This window comes from Phalacrocorax aristotelis, chromosome 17, assembly GCF_949628215.1.
Source record: "Phalacrocorax aristotelis chromosome 17, bGulAri2.1, whole genome shotgun sequence".
Taxonomy (NCBI): Eukaryota; Metazoa; Chordata; class Aves; order Suliformes; family Phalacrocoracidae; genus Phalacrocorax; species Phalacrocorax aristotelis.
Window position 1 is genome coordinate 9,352,165 of NC_134292.1, and position 22,522 is coordinate 9,374,686.

A 22,522-nucleotide genomic window follows, 5' to 3' on the forward strand; every position below is an offset into this window, starting at 1 on the left:
CTGCTGGGGTGGGTGAGGGGCAGGAAAGGCCTCGGCTCTGTGCAAGCCCTGCTCAGCAGGAGCGAAACCACCCCTGGGTTATCAGTGCTGTTCCCAGCACAAACCCAAACCACAGCCCCAGACCAGCTGCTGCAGAGAAAATTAACTTTATCCCAGCCAAAACTAGCACACGTTACAAGCATCAGACCATCTAATGTGTGGCTGTCCTTGAGTGTCTGAATAATATCACTCTTCAGGGAAAATAATGGATCAAGTGGCAAAAGAATACAGCTATGATATATTGTCTGGACAAGGCTAAATGAAGCTGTCATGCAGACATTTGCTCTGGGCACTGCTAGGGGTTTGAGTTTGGGTGGTTCATCCTTCTGACAACACTTTGCTCGAAGTATTAAGTCAAAAAAATCAAAATAATTTTTTAACCGTTTCAAGTTGCATCTGGTTATTCCACCTTTGGAGACACCATCTCTCCTGATGCAAGGAAGACCACGTTAGGAACTTAATGAGACACATCACTTGCATTACTTAATTGATGTTGTAAAGACCTGAACCTCTGGAGGTGAACCAGCCCTGTCTTTGCTGGTGTGGGGAGCACTGAATGTGCGACAAGGACTCTCCATTAACGAGTTTAATGTCTCAGCAGTGAAAGCCTCAGTCACGATAGGAGCGTAACGGAACGTGGTGGCAGTGAGCTGTTGAGGAAAGAAGCCTTTTGCTTCATGTCATTAGTCAAAATGCCTGTGCAGATTTTTCCTCTTCTGTGAAGTCTGCAGTGTTGGCTGCCCAGGCATTGGAACAGGCTGCCCAGAGAGGTGGTGGAGTCACCATCTCTGGAGGTATTTAAAAGAGGTATAGACATTGGCACTTTGAGACATGGTTTAGGAGGCAGGGGGTATTGTGGGGCTGGCCGTTGGACTTGATGATCGTAGAGGTCTTTCCAACCTAAATGATTCTGTGATCCAGCTGCACACCTGTCTGCACCGGTGGTTATGCAGAAATCTGTGTGTCGTGGGGGGGATGCCTGCAAGGTAGGGCCATCGTTTGATGGGATTTGCCTGGGCTTGGGCTGAGTTAGAGGGTGCACTTGTCTGCCTGCACTGGAGTTGTGCTGCATTCATGCCCTGTGGTACCTGCCTTCACCCCAGGCAGGGTTAGATGCTGTGCACGAGCTCTCCTGGGGTCTGGGCGAGCCTGTGGGCAGCACGAAAAACCTGTGACTGCCAGAGCACCATGCTGGGATGCTGCTCTGCCATAACTTGTTTATACCTTGAGGCGTGGCTGTGGGTTTACCTGTTACCCCAATTGGTGTGAATTTACATGTGGTGGTTTTGCATGGTGTGTGTAATCGTTTGGGGAAGCTTGCTCAGGTATTTGCTCCGAAACAACTTGTTGGATCAACCAACTTAAGAAAAAAGAACGGAAATGTTTGCATCAGCCTGATGGCAACTTCTTGATTTAAAGCCTTTCTCTCAGATCGTGAATTTCCTTCCTGATGTTTAATCTTCAGGATGTGCTTGAATGATGGAGATTGAGTGAAGACATCCAGAAAATATAACTACCATAGCTAATAAAGTAGTATATTTTTTCTTCTGCCCTTGTGCAGACAGCTGATCAGCTGTTTCTCTTGGCATTGAATTGGTGTCTCTGACCAGCAGTAGTGTCCTAGCTTTGAAGCTGGTATTAACATTGTATTTGCAGATGTATTAAAAACAGATTTCATCTGTGTTTAAAACTGCGATGAATGATTTGAGGCAGGCTAATACTGACTTGGATCTGAGCAAGTGCTAGCCTTATTGCCTGCTAATTCTTTTTTCTCCTTTTCTTTTTACAGCTGAACCTGCAGACCTCTTGAAGGTACTAGATTTTCATAATTTACCTGATGGTATAACAAAAACAACAGGGTTTTGCACAAGCAGAAGATCTTCAAAAGAAGCAGATGTTGCTTACAGAGTAACAAAAGATGCTCAGCTTAGTGCACCGACAAAGCAGCTGTATCCTGGTGAGTCCACAGCTTTTTGTTTCTTATATGGAAACAGCCGATCCTTTTCTCAGATTGTGCAGGCGCGTACAGGGCGCTGCGTAATTCGTTCACTTCCCAAATGTGCTTGGGTACTCCCTTGGCAGGCAGCGATTCTGCTGTTTCAGGGGGCTACAAACTTTCAACCATCAAATAACATTGCAGTAAGTTGTTCTTTTATCATTGCATTTGCACGTGGTGGTGGGTTTCCCTGCAGAAGATGTGGCCGATGCCTACATGTGTTCCCTTCTCCATTAGAAAGTTTCTACTGTCTTGTTATCACACAGTGATATCCAGCTGTGGAGAGACTTGGAAGATGCAAAAGAACACAGGCTGTTTTGTTCTGTGTTTGTGGAGTGCCAAGCACAGTAGGGTCTTATTCTGTGGCGTCTCTCAACGCAAATAATCACCATATAAAAGTAATAGGCTGACCCACAAGACCACATGTCCCCAAAATATTTGAAGAAATTAGAGGTTTGTTAGAGAAAGCCACTAAGATGCAGGTATTCACAAAGGCCTTGAAGAACATGTGGGCTACTGACCATTTTACTTGTCACTGAGGATGTACTGGAGTTTCTTAATTTTTCAGGCTAAGGGATAAGTGCTACTGTAGAGTAAAATGTGCTTGTAAAAAGACTGGATGCATTATGGACCCAAACTACTCACAGCTTCAGTCTTGAACGTGTAGTCACCATCAGAAGTCTTCCTTCTGAAGCCATACAGAAGCACTGCTGTGGCCCCGCTTTACGCGGGGGAGTGCAGGGATGCTGGGAGTACGCATGGCAGGACCTTCTAGGTCTGGTGAGAAAAGTGCCTTTGCTGAGGAAGGTCAGCGATGAGGCAGAAAGACGCTGCATGTAACTTGTCTGTGAAGCAGGAGATGACTTGAGCAGAGCAGACAGGCACACACATTCTCCTTTGGTGTATGTGGAGAATTAATGATACAAAATGCATTGGTTAAATCAGAGGTAATGTGGCATGCCACTGCCAATGCTTTTTAATTAAAAAAAATTAGCCTGGTAGTGGCCTAAATGAGGACTCTGGGAGCGGACCGCCGATGTGCTTGCACCCTCTAGTCTGTATTTTCTTCATTGCATGTGTTACCACTAGGGTTATTTTCAGACTTCATTATTATCCTGCTGTGACAATAAGCAGGTGACTTATACTTAATCCATGGTGAGCAGGAGCATACCCTGTGTCTTGCACACAAACAGAGCCTGATGTGAAGATGAGAGCAGCCGCGCCGGGGCTGTGGGCTGGTGGCCTTCCATTGCATGGTCAACCCTTAGCAAAGGAACGGCTCGGTTTTGCCTAAAGCCCTGTTTCAGTGTCTGCAGAAGTGCAGAACAGACCCTATGTTTGTCTTTGTTGCTGCTCAGGGCAGGACAGTCCTTTCTGACTATAGATAATATCACGTGCCCAACTGTGCCTCTCTGCCAGGTCCCCATGTCCCAGAGGATTGTGCCTGTGGATATGGGGAGCATTCAGGCTGCAAGGGCCCTGCGGTGGCCCCCGAGTCATCCACCTGTCCTAAGGCAAGATCAGCCCAACCTGAGCAGCGTGTGTTTAACCGCTTTCACATATTCTCTCTGAATATATCTGAAATGACCCAAAGTTTTGGCCCAACTGTTATCTTGAGGCTCCGAAGTGCTTGAAGGAAATGGTTCCAGTTTGCACTATACAACTCTACTGGATTTGAGAGCTTTCCAGTAGTTGCTGTAGCCACTGGGAAATCTTGCCTGTCTGCCTTTGTGCCATGGAAACCAGCACTCATTGGTGATCCCAAGACATAAGAAGGAGGCTGGAGTATTGTGGCTAATTGATGTAGCAAGGAGACTGGATGACGCCGCTTACGGCACAGGTTAACAGAACAAGACAGCATGCAGAAATGAATCGTGGTCACAGAAGAGAACTCAGTGTTGTAGGAGATCTTCTTCCTTTTGTCCCACCTCACTACTTGTATGTCCTCGTTGGGTTCTTGGTTTGCATCTGCTGTCTTCCTTGGGTGAGAAGATCTGGATGGTGTTTCCTTGGTCTCAACAAGCAACTTTTCAATCATTTAATCATCAGGACAGCCATGGGGTGATCGAAGCAGCTCTGTCCCTCTACAGAGGCTTTCAAAATCATTGAGACTTCTCTGCTGCTTGCTAAGGAAATAAGGGAAGAGCAAAGTGAAGAACCCCCAGTGTTTTCCATCAGATCAACAGATGTTTTCTCAGTACGTCTCCATAACTAGATGTGACTTCAGCTCACACCACCAAATGAATGAGAGAGGAGATAAAGATAACAAAGTAATTGCAGTGCAATGTACCAGGAGAAATGTGGTTTTAGTGATTTCATGTTAACAGGCGGGTAGGTTGTAGTGTAACTTTCCCTCTCTGCTATAGAGCACCCTGGGCAAGTGTACACTGCACGTAATATTTTGTGTTAATTAGAAGTTGCTGCTTTTCTAAGATGGTAATTTTACAGGCTTTGTATTCTGCTTCTATAGCCACAGCCGGCAAAGCAAGATAGAGAGATATATATAAAGATATATATATATATAAAAGCTTCTCTGTTTTTTCAAGCCCACAAAAGTGAGAAAATCTGCTGAGATGCTCTTTGTCCTTGTTCTCTAAATAAGTTCTGCTTCCCAGCAAAACTGTGCTCTTCCAGCAGAGGCAAGAAAGACAAAGTTTTCAGTGGCAGCCAGCAAAATGTCATTTGCATTCTTCTAGCAAACTCTGTATTCTCCACACTGCTTGTGGGAGTCTGCATATATATTTAAGAGCTCAAAAATCTCTATTGCAGCTTGAACAGTCATCTCTGAGGAAAACAACCTATTCCAAAATTGAGAATCTTTCAGATGGAAAAAAAGGCCAGAAGTTGGTGATACTGTTGAAGAGCTCTTTTCCTTTGAAAAGTGGCTCTGGAAATGACACCATCTCGCACAACAGATCTGCCTTGTGTTTGTGTCGAACTGGATCAGCTCATTGGCCTGGCTGATTTTTTTGCTGTTAAGTAGCTAAAGCTTTCCTGTCCTTCCCGGATCAGCAGCAGGGCTCTTTAGGCTGTGTTTGGATACACCTGCAGGATTTGGGTTAGAAAGAGGTCCCAGCTAGTCCCTATTTTAGAGACCATGAGGTTGTACAAGAGCCTTTGATCCCTGGTGGTGGTGCTCAGGAAAGAAGAGACCCGGCCTGACTCCGTTGGTTTGCATATCGGGACATACCACAATCTCCTCAAGTGAAGCTAATAACATCGGCGTGGGGGGTGGAGGGATCTTCACCCACCCTGGACCTCCTCAGCTCTTTCCATGGCTCCATCTCAGAACTGGGATCTTAACCCGTTGCTGCCTTGCAGGAGGCTGCATGTAGTGAATTTGAAAGGACTTGGCTATGGGGTAGAAGAGCAATGCTGAGCCAAACTCAGCATCGGTGCAGTGCCTCTAAGTGAAGAGATGGATGTGCAACATCTCTCAGCACGAGCTCATTTGAAGAAGTGGACGAATATAAGGGCTTAATCCCAAACCCGTTATTGGAGCAGCGTCTCCATTGTCTTTAAAGGGATTCGGGTCAATTTCTATGTGCTTCATATATTTATTATCATGTATTTATTAGTATTGCTTTCTGTGTGGATGCATTTTCATACATCATTTAATAGCCTGGGTCATTTCTAACTACGACAGTGAAAGCATTGTTATTTTGCCAGGACAGCAGAGCAGTAACAGTAACGTCAGCTATAATTCATCCATTATGGCTATTTGGGTTGAGAAACTCGCATCACCATGGAGACATTTTAATAATAATGAAAAAAAATTAAAAGCAGCTTTTTAATGAGTTGGCAGCTTGTCCAAGTTGAAAGGTACTGTATTGTGGATTCATAATGAAATTTTGGACATGAACTATTTTACATAAAAGGCCCAAAACTGTAGCCTGTAATTGGAACCAGGAAGAAGGGGTATGGTCTTGATTCTGTGCTACAGGAGGGCTTGTATACAGCAGGAGGGAGATAAAGCTCAGTGCATCCTATGGGCACAATAATCAGATGCCTGCCTTTGCCAAATATCTGTCTGTGTCCTAGGGTGAAATCAGGCTCCAGTCATGGCATTTAATTACTGACTGAGAGTCCTCTGTTCAGAATACTGTTTTATGCTTCTTTCCAAATGTTATTTAACGAAGGTGAGGGATATTAACTTAGTGCAAACACAATGTGTCCCTGTCGGTGCCCTCAGGTGTCCCACTTGGTGCCCTCTGTTTGTAGCTGTTTGTAGCATTGCTGAGTTTTGATGCAGCCCAGCCTGCTTGTGCCTCCTGCCTCCTTTGCTTGCCCGGTGGTGTAGCCCCGTGCCAGGCAGCTAGATGCGTTTTAAATACTGGTTTGTTAATAAAAGTTAAAGAAATTCCCAGGCAGAGGAGGAGCGGGGTAAGCTCATGGCCTCCTTGCACTTGAACTGCCTAGCTTTGATGTGGTTGGAAGAATTCCCCACTCCCATGTTCCTGGTCACCTCCCTGGGTCAAAGTCCCGTATGCAGCCCTGGGATACCACCTAAGAAAACCTTAAAGGGGTGAAGGAAATCTATTTGAAGCTTATGGGTACTAAACTTGACAATTTTTGTGGTTTTTATATGGCTACGGATCTGCAGTTTAAAAACGATCCATTGCGTTGTGCCCTTCCTTGCACGCCACCGGCTGCCACACACGGAGGTAGTCCCAGCGCATGCCCTGCAGTGCCCATGGCGGGGCTGCCCCACTTCACCCTGCCCCGCCGTGGTTTAAGATTTCCCAAGCAGGTACCCAGTGGTACAATGCAATCCTTGTTTTTGAAAGCCTGGACCTTAAGGGAAAGATACCCTGCAAGTCTCGCGCTGTTGAAATGCAGCGTCTGAGGAGGTTATGCCCTGTAGGTACCCTCTGTTTTAATAGGCCCCATCTCCAATAATAATTTGATCGATAAACCTCCCTCACTAATACTTCTGGTGTTTTTAAGATGCCCTGTTTGGGATGTGCATCCACACTTCTCAGTTTGGGCTCATCTTTCTAGTCTGAATGGCAGAGAAAACCCAAAGGGAGGAGATGTATCCTGCGCAGGGTGGGACTCGATGCCCGTATTGACTTGAAATTTGAAATATATTCATCTGGCCTTGCAGGGGACAGACCCTTTCCCTGCGCAGAGCATTGCCTCTGTACTGATCATACCTGCTCCATACTTTAATGGCATTAATCTCCAAACCTTGCAAAAATACAGACAGCGATCACGTGAGATCAGGCAGGGTTGCTTTCCTGAGTGGAGAAAAAACTAGGAAATTTGTTAAATGCTTTTTAATACACAGACAAATTAGCATCTCCTGCTGATCACTGGATTTATTTTGGTTTTCAGATTTTTCTTGTGTCTGCACCAGCCCTAAAAGCCAAAGCCGCAGATGTCATCTGGAATAGACAAAACCTGATGCAACTTCACTACTCCCTTAAATAAAACCCGTCAATATTGTGTGTGCCTAACTGGCACGGGATGCTTAATTTCCTCTGACATCTTAAGTTAATTTGGCGACCTCATGATATATGAAACAAAGTTTTTTACCTTGTCTTCTAAAAAGCTCTAGGACACACTAAGGGAGGGTTAGGTGCAAATAATACTGATTTAAACCAACAGCTCTTTTTAAAACCTCTGTTTCCCCAGTGCTGTGGTCTCATCCCAAAGCAGAGGACTCCTCACCGTCCTTTTCAGGTTCAAACGTGGGGTGGCTTTCGGCTCTATGACAGACTGCGATGAGAGCTGGAAAAAGGCTGTCTGATCATAAGCGAATGATCCTCAAAGATGGATCATTCTGCACTTGAGTTTTTAATGTGCCATCAGAACAGGTAGCCCTTGGGGGACGCTGCTGTGCACTGGCTTTGCTGGTGCAGTCTACGTTGGGTTGCAGCCCATCCTAACCCCGTATCACAATAGGCTTTGGCGGAAAGCCAGATCTTCACCTGGCAACTAAGATCCTGGCCAGTATAAATTTTTAGGGTTGATGTGTGCTCATCTGGAGGGATAAACTAGTGGTCTCACCATGGGTTATTAGACAACAGGGTTGTTTCTGTAGGCATTAATTTTCAAGAAACCTAACCTCTTTGCTTTTCCACTCCAGCTTCCCCATTCCCAGAGGACTTCTCCATTCTAACCACTGTAAAAGCGAAGAAAGGAGGTCAGTCCTTCTTGATCTCAATTTACAATGAGCAAGGGATCCAGCAAATTGGTGTGGAGATGGGTAGATCTCCTGTATTCCTGTATGAAGACCATACAGGAAAGCCAGGCCCAGAAGACTATCCTCTCTTTAGAGGCATTAACCTAGCAGACGGCAAGTAAGTGAAATTTTGTGCACAAAGGAAAAAAAGTACAGCTTTTATATCAATACCAGCATGTTGAATGTTTTGTAAAATAGGGGTCATGTGTATATAAATGTATATATGCACCTTTGGTTGCTGCCAAGTGTCCCATTCTTGAACTTTGCCCTTTGGTGAATAAATACTGCATAAGTAAGTGTGAATCACCAGTCAGTGCAAGTTGTCTGATGCTTACGGGGGTAGGAACGCTGTTGACTTGCTGCAAAGGGCCTTAAGAAATCAGTTGGTCTTGCAAAATCCACACTGAATCTTTTGCAGAACGTAAGGAGGGTGGAAAAGGGGGATAGCCAGGGAGTTATCGGTGTGGTTGTTTCCTCTGCCTCTTGTTGAAGGTAGAACTGGCACTCTCCTACTTGTTTTGGTGGGATGAGACGTGAAAGGTATCATCTGTCAGTACAGCCTTTCTATTTCAAATGAAACCTTTAGGCTCTGCCCAAGGATGATTTTCACGTTTGCATAGGATGGCTGGCATGGAGGTTTGCAGAACGTAATTTTATAGAAGTTTCATTGTTACACAATAATTGACTTGTTCTTGAAAGCCCAAGGCTCTGGCTAACACATTTGTGGACTGTGTTCTAGATGGCACAGAGTAGCTATCAGTGTGCAGAAGAAGAACGTCACCTTGATTTTGGACTGTAAAAAGAAGATAACCAAGTTCTTGGACCGAAGTGACCATCCCATCATTGACGTCAATGGCATCATTGTATTTGGAACAAGGATATTGGATGAGGAAGTGTTTGAGGTAAGTCATCACAATGAACAGCTCTGGAGATGTTCCACAGAGGTGAAGAGCTGGGTTCTGCTTGGCCGAGGTATTTGCAGCTCATTTTTGAAACTTGTATTGGATTTTTGCGTAATAGAATGCTGCTGTATGTAACTGAATTTTTATAAAGTTTGTTTTGACTAGGTAAATACTCTCTGTAGTAATGATGAAAATAGTGGGCCAGATGTCCTGCTGGAGTGAGCTCCCCCGGTTGTCTGGTTGCACGACCTTGCTGGGGTTCTAGACCAGCCCCTGCACGGGGATTTTGTAGGTCTGTAGCGCTTGTGCTCGCAGCTCGTTTAGCTTCGGAAGGGCTCACAGGGTTTTCATTCATCCCTCTGTTATGATTTAGATGTAGTTGCAGGGCAGTAAATGAAGGCTGAAGAAAGCAGCTCCCTTGCAAGTCACAGTTCACTCTTGGGGCTGTAGGAATTTTCTCTTTTCCCATGTATTCACCATTGATTCTTGGTTTCTTGCACCACGACATAAAGGGACTCTCCTTGACAGCTCGGCAGCCCTGTCACCTCCCACACAGCAACTGCTTTTAAAAAGCAAACCAAAATCATGATGGGTGGAACGTTCCCATGAGCTCCTCTGATTTAAGCAGAGATAGAGGTTTATTTATAGACAAGGTACATATGGTAGAAGCTCTTCCCATAGCTCAACAGCTAGTTTAATATATGCATTTCACTAGCAATCTCAGCTTCTGTGGTCTGCTGCACTTCTGAGGCTTTCATGTGTATGAGAATCTTGTCCCTGGTCTTTCTTGCAAGCTAAAACTGCTTCCCTCAAATCGGCGCCAGTGCAATGGAGTGGAAACTAAGACCTATTGATGTCTATCTCCTTACTTTTATCGCTTTTATGTGGAGGAAGAGCTGTATCTCATGGGTCTCCCCAGCCCAGCAGAGGGATGGGGAATGTCTCCTGTTGGTGGATAATTAGAGCTGTAGTGAAGCCAGCTCTTGTCTGCCTTTTGCTGTCACTCAGAAGGAAAGTTCCAGTCTGTTTAACATGGCCAACATCTGGGAGCTGGTCTGCTGTAAACAGAGCAAGAATATACGGACCGAACATTGCTGCCAAAAATCCCAGTTACGGAGTTAGAGCTGAATCTCTAAATTGTATTAAATTAATGGACATTCCCTGGGAAGTTTAACAATTAAAATGGAAAGTAAAAGCTGGGTTTAGCAGGTGCAGGAGTGTCTTTCACAAGTGTTGAACATTTTGCCAAAGGTTTCAGCAGTTGCACTGGATGCTGTATTTTAAGTGGAGTTTATATATAAAGTGGTGAGTTTTCTGGGGGGCCGCTGGACCCATGGAGCTAGTAGATCCGCTTAAAGACTGGGCATCGCATCCAAACTGGATAAGAAACATGTACTTTTTGACTGCTTTGTTCTGCAAAGTAACGCAGTTTCTATAACTGCCCCTGAAGCTTGAGATGTTCCCAGGTGGCTTTTACGTCTCACCTGAATTTAGGACTGCTGGGTCCTCTGCCAGGCAAGGGGACGCACATTTATGGGTGCCAGTGCTCTCCCAGCCCCGATGTTCGCCCTTCCCACGGCGCTGGGCGCAGCTCCCCTGCTGAGAAGGACTTATCTGGGGGTACAAGCTCAGGGGGCTTGTGAAACCTCCTCTATCTTGGGAGGTGGGGTAAAACACAGCAAGGGTTCCCCTCCGCTGGAGCCTGTCGCCTGCTCTGGGTACAAGATGCAGCTACAAGATCACTGCAGGCGCTTGCTGCGAACTGGACAATTATCAAGTGTTTCTTTCCCCTCTGGCTTATCATATATGTACTGATGTTATACAGCATGTATATAAAAAACCCCTCTTGTCCTTTTTATTTTTGTCATCCTTGTCAAAGAGGGTTTTCAGTGTATCTACACAGACACTAATCAAGATACCAGTAGCTTTAAACTGAATGTAATTAATAAGGTTCATGAAGGCAGTGGACTATAACCTAATTTCCTTCATATCTCAGCAACTCAATTTCTATTGGCCCCTTTCTTCTTTCCGCAAGCCTAAGCAGAAACTGTGTAAGGAAAACTGTGGCTCAGAACCATGGGAAATGGGTGTAAAATATTAAAGTTATGTATTCCTGGAAAGCTAATTCCTGGACTGAATGCAGAATGATGAGATGAAGCTGCTGCTGTCCTGTAGGCAACTGCTCTGCAAACCTCAGCTAATGAGATGTTCCCCAGTGTTTTCTGCACCCGTGGAGTTGCCCGGCTCTTATGTGTTTGCTGCTTTTGCTGGAAATTGAAATAACCCAGTTAGCTGGGAGTGGGATGGAAGGCAGCGTTGGGGAGGGCGTAGGTGGGCTGTGTCTCAGCACAAATCAGCAAGAGCTGTAAGGAGCGGGAATTCATATCCGCCTTGTCAGGAGTGAAATAAAATAAAATCCCAAACGCTTTTGGTCTTGTTTTGAAAGTTGTAATTATTTAAGCTCCGGGTCTAGCTGGGGTCGCAGGCGGAGCAGCTCTGCTGTACTCATTGCTCGAGTGCCTGGATGGGGACTTCCTCACTCGTATTTTGCAGCAGAAAAAGCCTGGCAGGAAAGGTTAGAGGAGTTTCAAAATATTTCTCTAGTACAACATTCTTCCAGTGGAAAAACAACTTCCTCTCATTAAAATTCAATTAGTTTGGAGGCTGTGTGGATCTCTCTGTATGGCTGGGGGAATGCTGGGAAGGTTTGAAAAGGGGCCAAGCCTGGAGCCTAGGTTATACAAGTTAAGTTTTGTGCTGAGCTGTTGTTCAAAACAGAAGTTTACAAATGTCAGGACAGGCTTTCGCACCAGGGTTGGGGAAGTGGCGGCCGGCTTCAAGCTGTGACTGAGAGGATGCTGTTGTGAGACAGTAAAGGGCTTTTTTGCAGTGAGAGAGGGAAAGAGAAAAGAAATAGCCCACGGTGCAGGATAAACACTTTCTCCCTGCTTGCAGGCTGTAGTAAGCAGTGTTCCTGTGGCTACAGCAGCACTGGAAGGAAGTCAGAAGACATGTGAATGTATCTCATTTTTAGAGGGATTAACTGTTTCTTTTGATGTGCTTTTTTAAAAACATACATTAGAAACCAAGTCCTAGCACAGCCTCATGGTTAGGGGTAGGAATAGAGAGAGGATGATGTTTGGGTAAGTCCCTTTCCCAGAAAGCAAAACATCTGCCCAAAACCCAGGGAGACTTTCCAAAATACCCTGGTGATGTGACAGCCCTGCTCCTGCCTCCGCTCTGCAGTGCTGCACCGTGGGGGCCGCCTCTTCCGTGCCTGTCATCTAGTGCGGGAGTCGCCTTTTTCTGCAGGATCCCGTCAGTTCTTGCGTGGATAACGAGAAACTGGATGTGTTAGCCCATCTCGACTCGCAGCAGCGTGTCGACCCCAAGTCTGACCCACCAGCCTTTCTGCTGATCGCTGGCAGCCTGTGCTGGTGTGAGAGCTGAGACTAAGATGAGACTAAGCTGAGCACTTGTCAGGCCAATATTTTGCTCGCTTGAAGGTTTACTTGGCTGTTATACGCATACTTCTGTTGCATATTGTACCCACCAACCATGGCTGTGGGCTATTTGGGTGCTTTGTGGGCTTTCATCTGAGATTGTCCTTGGAAGATGCTCGTGCCAAGGAATTTCTTCATGCACAACTTGTCAGGATGGCAGCTATCTCCTTGGGGCTTGCTCCTTCCATCAGGGCGAGCAATCAGGCTTGACTATGGTCCCTCTCCCACCCCTAATCAAAGGCTGGGAAGGTTTCGACAAGTTTAGCCAAAACAATGTGCAGCTCGCCCAATCCATTTGACCACGGTGTCCCGGGACCACTCGGATGGCATGGGTCGGCTGTTCCAACCTGCTGTTTGCTGTGGTGGTCTGGTGGGGAAGCGGTTCAGCAGGTTCTGGGCTGAAGTGGTTCTGGTTTAGCAGATGTGGGTTGAAACAAAGCTCAGGTCCTGCCTTAGTGAGGTCGCTGGTGCTGTGTTTCAGTCCCAGAAGTGGCTGTATTACAGCAGCAAACAGAAAAAATCCCATAACCTACAGCTGGAGGATGTTTATGAGTGGAAAGTGCGGCACAATGTCTGTGGCAGGTAAACGTTGCCGTCTTTGGGCTTTGCAAACCCCTTTGCAATGGTGTTTTGAAGCATTTCATGTAATCCCATACAAGTTTGGTTTCTGCAATAGTGCGTGGCCTAGCCCTGTCTCACTGCTTAGCGTTACTCTGTAGACCAGCACATACAGCGATGGGCTGATGAACAAAATGAAACTTGTCCAGACCTTGCTGAAGTCCCAGATATGTGATGTCTTCCGCATTTCTGCCACAAATCCCATTTCTCCTGCTTTGTCAAGGAGACTATTGTGTGAAGCTGCTGTGCCGGTAAAAGTGCTGCACGGCAGGTGGCTGGCAGAGCCAGCATTGGCACCGTTAAAATTGTGGTGTGGGCATTGGCAAAAATAAGAGTAGGTTTTGGTAAAGCTGCTGAGGGTGCCCTAGTAACAAGTGAGTATGTTTAATGTAAATTATTTTTGGTGGTTCTGTTTAAAATTTTGCAGGATTGTCCCACAAGGTAACTGGTGTTTTGGCCCTCTGGAAGTAATGTTGGTTTGCGGTAGTGTCTGGCGTTGGTGCAGATGAAATCAGTTTTCCCATAAGTGGAAAAGCTCAGTGCACGCATATATTGCTTTTTAAGGTTTGTCTTTTACTGTTGGCTCCTCTGGAGCCAAAAGGGGCTTATTTTGTCCAGCTGAGTACCATAACTGTGTCATTGCTCTAGCTGGTACTGTAAAATCAATGGGTTTCCTCTCATCCTGCCTAAACAAGGTGCAAAGTGTGAGACCTGTGGACACTGTTCTGCCAAGGCCTTGAAACCACGAGGGGCTGACAAAGTATGAGCTATTAGCTTACGCCAAAGCTTGTCCTGGGATGAGATATGGCACACTGCTGGGCTTTGGACGATGCTGAAAGGATGGTGCTTTTTATTCTCTTTCCTCCTTTGTGTTTTTGAAGACCACTAGTGAAATCAAGACATCAGAAATGGAGGGAAAGCAATTTGTGCTGGGGTGAGCCAGAAAGCCCGGGCAAGGTGCCAGAGGTGCTCTTAGGGCTGTTGAATGTTTCAAGGCGCAACAAGACAAAGCAGAGTAGATGCTTCAATCCTCTTAGCCGAGACATTGAGGCTGCTCAGGTGCTGTGTTGCTCTTGGGTTGAAATGCCAACTCTCTTTTCATCTTCTGGCTTGTTTACACTTAAACAATTATCACTGTGGTTGATAATCCCAGATTTCGTTTCGCTGTCGTCAGGGGTTTCTCCCTCCCTTCCCATGCTCCTGCCTGTAGCATTTCCAGCTCTGGAAAGTGGTCTTATTTTTAAAGTTTCTGTACATTTTTTTTTTTAGGCACCTCACAGGTTATAAGATTGGATCGATAGCTTTTGCCTTAGCCGAAAGGTGTACAAATGAACATAGAGTACTTGCAGGCTCATCTTATGGTATTTTTTTTGTATTTGAGGATGGAGAGATTTAGGGCTTCCCTTTTGCAGGTAGATCTGCTGTTAATATATCAAATAGCCTCTATCTACTCTCGTAGGAGGATAGCTATGCTGCTAGTACAGTGGGCTTTGGGGAAAGCCACGTTGGGGGTAACTGCAGTATTTACAGGCTTTCTCAGCTCATGGGTGCAAATGTACCGTGGGACCCTCAGCTCTGAACACGTAGGACTCACATCTCGACCTAAGCTTGCCTCGACATGGCTGTCATCGCTGTTCCTGCTTGCAGGAGGCTCTTGTGCAAATATAAACAGAGCGGTGGCAAGGTATGGAGCACACGGGAGTGCTTAGTTATATGTTTACAGCAGAACCAACAAGGTCCTCAATATCCTCAAACCAGAAGCATCTTAATGGCTCCACTGAGCTCGGTGAGGCTTCTCATGAGTGAGGCGCTGAACCCATTGTGTTCTGCAAGACCTGGGCTTAGACCAGAGTGTCAGGAAGGAACCGGGCAGAGCTCATGCTTATTAAGTATTTGTTAACCTTCAGAAAGCATTTTTTAATTAGGGTTTTCTACTAACGTGATTTTTTTTCTGTCAAGATGCGCCTCAGATACACGCTCCTGTGTATTTTCCCCTACCTTGGCAGACTGCTGAAAGAAGCTAATTTACAGTTCTGGCTGCCTGCTTCCCTGGCCCTGCCAAATCTGATTTCACCTCTTTTGCTGTAGAGCCTTTCAGGGAGTGCAAAGAGTCGATGTTTAACACCACCAGCATATACCATGGTGTGAGATGATGGAAAATAAGCCATTCTGAGCCAGTATTAGTGTTCTTTATTGAAGATGTCTGTAGCTTTCCCCAGTCTCCTAATAATTCTCCATTTAGTTGCTGGTTTTCTCGTCATTTCTCCTGCTTTTGTTTTTTCAAAGGGATCCTCTTTAGCAAAATGGTGCACTTGAGACATATGGATTAAATCACAGAACTAGGCTCTTCCAGAAGAGCAATGCTGCCTAGAAAATGTCTACAATTATTGACGATTATGCTTCTGGATGGGTTTGCAATTAATGTTGAGATTTTTTTTTGTGCCAGTCTCCAAGGAATGCAGTCAGTCTAATCAAAACCCAAACGTGATATTTGGCTCCAGTTGGCAAGGTCTCGCACACAGCATTGTCTTACATGTGTGCTCAGGGACGTCACCTGGTTTTATCAGTGTGTCCGTGCCGAGGGAGGGGCATCACCGGTTCCAGAATTAGAGCAGCAAAACAGCTTGTAAAAGCTAAGTCAGCGCTTCAGGTGGTTTCATGTGAATCCTGAACTGACACCGTTTCATCTGACCTCTGTCTGTCAGGTGCCAGCAAGGAAAGCGAGGATTTGGGTGGAAACATTAGATTGTTTGCATACACTTTGCTCAAACTCTTGTTTTTCATTTAGATTTGCTGGGTAATTGGCAGTTTAGCCATCTGGACTGCAGTCAAGCTTTGTGACTGGGTCAGGGTTGCCTCTAATGATGTAGCCTTATTAGTCATGATTACAAAATACACATATTCAACGTTTCTAACTTTTTTGATTTTTGGGAGGTTTTTTGGACAGTGGCAAATTCCACTTCATAAACTGTAAAAAAGAACCCTGTGCATTGGCATGTGTCGATTATTACCGCAGTTTGCTGGTATGGGCTGTCTTCAGGCCTCTGATAGCACACAATGCACAGGCAGACATGCTTTTTTGTTCAAACAGAACATAGAAGTGCTTTTATTGATGTTTAAGTTACGCAGTGCATTATTTATCCTTCGATATGGCCAAGTTAAGCATCAGCCTAGGAAGCTGCATGGTCTTATTGCTGCCTGCAGCTTGTCCAGAGTCAAGCCCGTCTTACAGGAGGATCCATAGGGGTTTCATCTCTGGACGGGCGCTGTTGAGTGTTACCTTCAAGGCAATGGATGGCTCTTACTGGGTTTGGGGCTACTTCTAACTTCCAGCGATATGTTTTGTCAAAGAGGGTTCCGACAGCTGGGAGTCCGGACTTCAATTTCGGACACCTCCCCTGGTTAATGTGCATAACCCTGCTCTGGATCTTGGTGCTCAGTAAGATACGGCTTGTGCTGTAATTGAGAAATAAAGTAGACCGGTGGCCCTTAAGCCATACTGATCTCACCTGAGGGTAGCGACAAGGGGAAGCTGTGGTTATTCACAGCATTTGTATATTCCCTGTGTCCAGCAGAGGAGATAAAAGGAGGACTCTGCACGGAAGGAGACGGGGAGAAAGCGGAATCCCAGGAAGCCTGGCAGTGTGTAACGCAGCGTGCTTGGCTGCCTCTCCTGGCCTCGGAGCTGTTGGGCACGGTTAGTCTGGAAAGGGGATTTAGTCCTTTTGGTATCATCCTTAGGGCTTTTTAATCGATGTTTCACTGTGCAATCCCATTTGTGCAGTGTCTATGGGCAAGCGTGCAGCTTAGCTTAGTGTTGTTTAATAGAAAATTCTCTTGGGTGTAGGCTGGATATCTCAAGTGCTGGTGGTGTCAGACAGCGCTGAGGAACCTGGGGGTGAGACGCAGCTTGCAGGGAGCCTTGCTCGCCAGCCACGAGCCTGAGTGCGGCAGTGGGAGGGTGGTGTCTGCACCCAACCCCGAGCAACGGCTTGTTGAGGGGTCCCTCCTCACGATTTTGCTAGCAAAGCGTGGTGAGTGCTGAGGACATAGGGCACGTAGCACTCACAAAAATGCAGGCTCGGCGCCTTCTGTGAGTGGCCAGTGAAGGATGGGGGACCTTACCCCGGTCTGAGGAACCACGGGCTTCCCTGTCGGCTCTTGGACAGTGGTCACGATAACAGCCATGTGCCATGACTCCAGGGGCTGCTGATGTGGGAAATAAACAAGTTTATTATGGTTCAAATAGGAGGTTTTTGGAGCCTGATGGTTGCCTTACTAGGGGCTCCTACAAGTTGGTTTGGATGAGATTTTGCCATTTTGGAGGGGATGGGCAAAGATGCCGAGTGGGAAGTGGGGAGAACTGTCCATGGGAGGGATGCTAAGCGATACTGCACAGGGCTCTCCATCACTGCTGTCATCTTGGGCCATGACAGGGAGAGGATAGGCTGTTGCCCAACTTTCTTTGGCCTGGGGTACCTCCTGCGGAGTGGAGTAACCAGTTGAAACTGCTAACTAGGAAAACTGAGTGGTCCCTGGAAGGCAAAGCTCATCCTTCTAAACAATTTCTATCCACCACAGGGATCAGGGGCTTTGGGGAGCAGAGTTGTGTGTGGTTACTCCTGACATTCACCTGGCAGTTTTGTATTTAAATGCTGGCAGGCAGCAACCCAGGCAGGCTCGTTATACATGATGGATGCTGTTAGGTGCAGTGTCATTACTCTTTCAGCTGACGGCTTCGTTTGCAGTTTGCTTCCCCCCTTGGATAGCAGGAGGGAGGAGGAAGGGGCTTGGTTCCTTCCATGGAAACTCTGAGGTGCAGAAGGCTGATTGCTGAGCCCAGACACGGTGATGTAATGCTGGAAACCCGCTCCTCTCCGGTGACATCATGCCAAGGTTTACAGTGGTGGTGTGGACATGGGTGTCTGCTGGGAGCAGGCAGCAGGACAGGGCTTCAGGAGCAGAAAAGGCACTGCAAAGGGACCTGGAGTGTGTTACGCACTGAAGAGGACAGCAAATGGATGTGTTTGGGAAAGATGATTTTCTTCAGCTTGAGCATGGGGGAAAAGCCAAATACTCATGCTATTGGGGAGAAGTTTCCAGTTGAACTTTATTGGCAGCGTCGCTATGCAAGATGTAAAAGTGATTAGTGAGAGCAGAGAGCGATAGTGTGCCACCGGCCCAAATCAGTGCATGTTTTCCCTTGCCTGCTAATGTGGGAACCTTGTTCTGTGCAGAAGTTGACACATGAATTAGTCATATTTGTATAAAAATTAATTTCTAGAGCAGAAGCCTGTGGACAGGAAAACACCCCCTTCTATGAGCAAAACTCTTGATTGACTTGCGTGCTTGCGGCAAACTGTTATAGGAAGTACAGACTTGACTGAGCCGAACTCATGGGAGAGCCACTGTGTCGAGGAAGAGGATGGTGAGCATTGAGCTCTGCAACAAGCTGGTCAGGGAGGGAGGTGGACTTGTGCCCTTGTTGACCTGGCAGTTCTCAAGCTGATGTTTCTTTGACGTTTAGGGCTTTATTGCTATTGTCCTGCCTTTGCAGGACAGTGCTTTGAAGCCTTTCGTTCTCTGAGCTAGGGTTTCACGCACACAGCCTCTCATTGCAGCCAGGGCAGAATAAACCCAGCATAGAAAAGACCATCCTAACTAGAAGCCTCTTAGTTGACTTTGTGTTCAACCCATTCCCTTGTCATTTAGCTATGAACAAATGAAACACATGTTCCTTACACATGGTGAGGCCTCTTTTTTTTTCTTTTTTGAGGCAGTCTGGGCTGCTTGCCAAAGCCCAAAGGAAAATCCTAGCCCACTCCAGATATCCCCAGTGTGCAGGTGTACTACTTGCTTTGACAGAGCCGAGCAGGATCGAATGTGTATGTTCACAATAAATACATCACCCTGGGGATGGGAGCTGGAAGAGGGTATTCCTAATGAGTTGTGCAGAATATTGGATTGGATTTATGTATTTGTGTGTATGTGTGTTTTCTATTCCCTCCAAGAACACGGAAAAAAGTCTCTAACCGTGGGCTCATTGTTCTCCACACGTAGCCACATACTGGCTGTGGTTCAGGAGGTCAAGTCTGCTTGAACAAACAGTGCTTTGGCCACTGAAGCGAAATGTGTGGGGAGATGAGAGAATTTGTGGTGAATATTACTTTTGTGCACTGTTCTCTGCTCTGGAATGTCTGTAAAAATAGCAAGGTTTTTCTGAGGCTTTGATGTTTTGCGTAAGTAAATTTATCTGCAGATTATACTTACACTCTTCCAGCTTGCTGCTCAGACTACCTAAATCTGAGCTGTGATGCTCAGCTGCTGCTGGCCGCGCCAGTCATGCTGCATCCGTTCCTGTTCCTTCATGGGTTTTGTTCAGATAACAGCATTTCTGGGCTGAGCTTCACATCGGCTCTTCAGGGCAAAGGGTGTAGAAACCCAGCTGCCTTTCTTGGGATGAAAAGCCTGGGTAGTGCCCAATTAGCTTGGTTATGGGAGCTACGCAGGGTTTTGTGTTGAAAAGCAAGGCTTCTTGAATGCTGAATTTGGGATGGGAGATGCTGCACAGAGGTTCTCTGGCAGGAATGAAAAAACCCAAATCATCTTTCACAGACAGCTAGCAGTGTTGAAATATAATTGCAGAAATAGTCTGGAGCATGGAGGTGAGCGGTGCGTGCACACGGGCAAAGGAGGCAGCCCGGTTCCCCAGAGGAAAGAGGGAGGAAGGTGTGTGGACGAGAGGTGCTGTGCCAACACGTGCACACTAGCTCAGCTATCCGTTTTCAGCTCTTTCCTGAGCAGCTCTGGCCAAATTTGCAGCAACGGTGGGAAACAGCAATAGGAACCTGCACACAAGCTTCCTTCTCGGGTGGTCCCAGCAGATGTGTCCTGCTCAGTGCTCCATGGTTTGGTGATTGTCGCCAGCCAAATGCAGGAAAATTCTTTCCCAACCAAAATTTGGTGTTAAATTAAATTCTGAGCGTGTCAGCAGATATCCCCACAGCTAAGCATGTAATCCTTCTTATATCCTGAGATAACTTTGGCAGCCAGGTCTATTTTTCCCCCATTCCCTTTAATCCATAAAACCTGGATTCTGTATTTACCTCCTGGGGCAGAAAACATTCCAAGTCCTGATTAAAAGCCTCTGTGTATACAAAACCCTTGATCCTGAGCCACCTCGGTGTGGAGGGCCGAGGATAAAACCTCAGGGTGGATCTTGGGCTTGTGGCAGTCAGGGGATGGAAAAGCCCATCTGTGGGGCTGAGAAAACGGCAGCTCAGCTTCCAGATTAATTCAGCTATGAGGGGAGAAAAAAAAAAAGGAGTAGAAGCAAGGGGTGTGCAGCTTTTGGGTACCTTAGTCCTTAGAAGAGCTCCAGCTGTTGTGGGATGGGAGCAGGAAGCCCTGATGTGCTGCTAGAAGCAAAGAGCCACCCTTTGGCAGTGGAAGTGAGCCCAGACTGGGGGAGGCTGAGGTTTTCCAAAATGAGCCATGGCCTTTGGAGCTGTCTGAGGGCTTGCCTAGGGTTTCATGCTGGAGTTTGGGAAGTGTTTAGAGAGCGAGGAGGGGAGAGGATGGGAAATCCACAGAGCAGCAGTGTGGGGCTGCCCTGGTTGTTCTTTCTGCCCTTGTAGCAGTGGTGTGAGTTATCTGATGGAGCTGTGAAATGCTGTCTGCTGTGTTTGACCATCGTGAACGGTCATGGCTAGAGGTTTGACGGAGACCTCGGGTTGGATTTCTTTCCTGCCACCTCCGTCTTTTCTGTACCAAGATTGGCTGCTCTTCAAGCCTCTCTTGACTGTTCACCACTTTCCCTAGACCCTCTTTCTTTTTGCATCCCCCACCTCCATAGCAGCCAGGGGTGGGAACAAAGCCCAAAGCTTTCTGGGTCATTGGGACCAACACCTCTCAGGCAGGCACCGTGACCCTGTTTACACAGAGCTGAGTAAAAACTGAGCAACTGCCTCCACTTTGGCTCAGCGCAGCTCCAACAGCGAGTTTGCAAATGTGTAACTTAAGCCAAGATCTTCACTTTACTACATATTTTCCACTGTGAGAGAGTCCCCCTTACAATACGCTGGCGTATCCAGCTTTGTGTGGGCGGCGCAGCCAGCAGAAGCTGATCTCGTTCCTAATTTTCCATAGATGAAAGGGAAATAAATCAATGTGAAACTGGAGCCAGGAACCAGCATCGTTCGGCGCGGAGGGGGAAGAAGCAAAAGAGCAACGCCGCGATGTGCTGTGCCGCAGCTTGTAATGAGGGGGAATCTGTTTTTAAACTATCCCTTATGGTTCACACATATGTCATTGAAAAATAACTTCCATAGGAAAAAGCCAGCCCTTTAGCTCAGTTATTAGTAGATTATTTGATTTGGATGGAGAGAGGAAACTTGGAAGAGTGTGATCAGCCCTTGGTGAAGTGGTGACATCAGGAGATGAAGTTGGGGGAAACGCAGCACAAAATGAAATGGTAAAGAAAATAAGGAACTTGAGTATGTGGTCAGGTCTGCACGGTCACAAGAAGAAACGGGAAGGCTGGGCAGCCTTTGGCAGCCTTAGGGGCTCTAAGTTGGATTTACGTGGAGTTTTCAGAGACTGCACGCTCCCCTCCAGGCTGCATCGCCTCTCCAAGGAAAACGCTCAGATTTCCTCATTTTGTATCAGAAACATAACCTGGATAAAAGGGCACTGCCCAGAGCTGACCCTCAGACTGCAGGTGGGGCACCAGCCAGCCTGTGGGGCTGCTCGGGCCCTGCCGCGACAGGGGTGGCCTTTGGGTGGTGACAACTGGGACCTGGAGAGTGGTGGCACTGGTGGGGGGGAGAGCTGGACTGCCCTGGGCTACCTGGTGCTCAAAGAGCAGTGGAGGACAAGGGGAAATGGGGACTTGGTTCTCTTCCAGGGATCCCTAATGGATGCGATGAGGAAAATGGAGAAAACTTTTTAAAGCCTGTTTATGGAGCGCAGGATATCAAGCATACGCTATAGAAAGGCAGTGTTATTTGGAATACACCGGATGCAAAATGAGGGTGTTACTTCAATATTGCTCGTTGTTTCATTTTCTCTTCTCTCCCGCTCCGCTTTATTAACTGCTAGTTAAAGGGCTGGCAGATCACGGTAGACAATGACATCCATTCATTTTCTCCTATTCGTTTCTCTTATTCTCAGAGGCCTGGGCTGGGCTTTCGTGGTGGGGTTTTGTTTTTGTTTTTTCATTTCTGTGCAGGACAGTGGAAGGTTAGGCTGACCCTATCCTCCCTTCATGTAAATACCT

General features: G+C 46.7%; 1 protein-coding gene across 2 annotated transcripts in view; it reads left to right on the forward strand.

Moving 5' to 3' along the window:
• Positions 1–22,522, forward strand: part of COL5A1 (collagen type V alpha 1 chain) — a 160,034-nt gene that overhangs the window by 35,947 nt on the left and 101,565 nt on the right. For both annotated transcript variants that reach the window (XM_075112369.1, XM_075112370.1), the window contains exons 2-4: positions 1,829–1,996; positions 8,127–8,340; positions 8,962–9,124. In XM_075112369.1, coding sequence (XP_074968470.1) covers positions 1,829–1,996; positions 8,127–8,340; positions 8,962–9,124 — 545 coding nt within the window. The remainder of the gene's footprint in view (positions 1–1,828; positions 1,997–8,126; positions 8,341–8,961; positions 9,125–22,522) is intronic.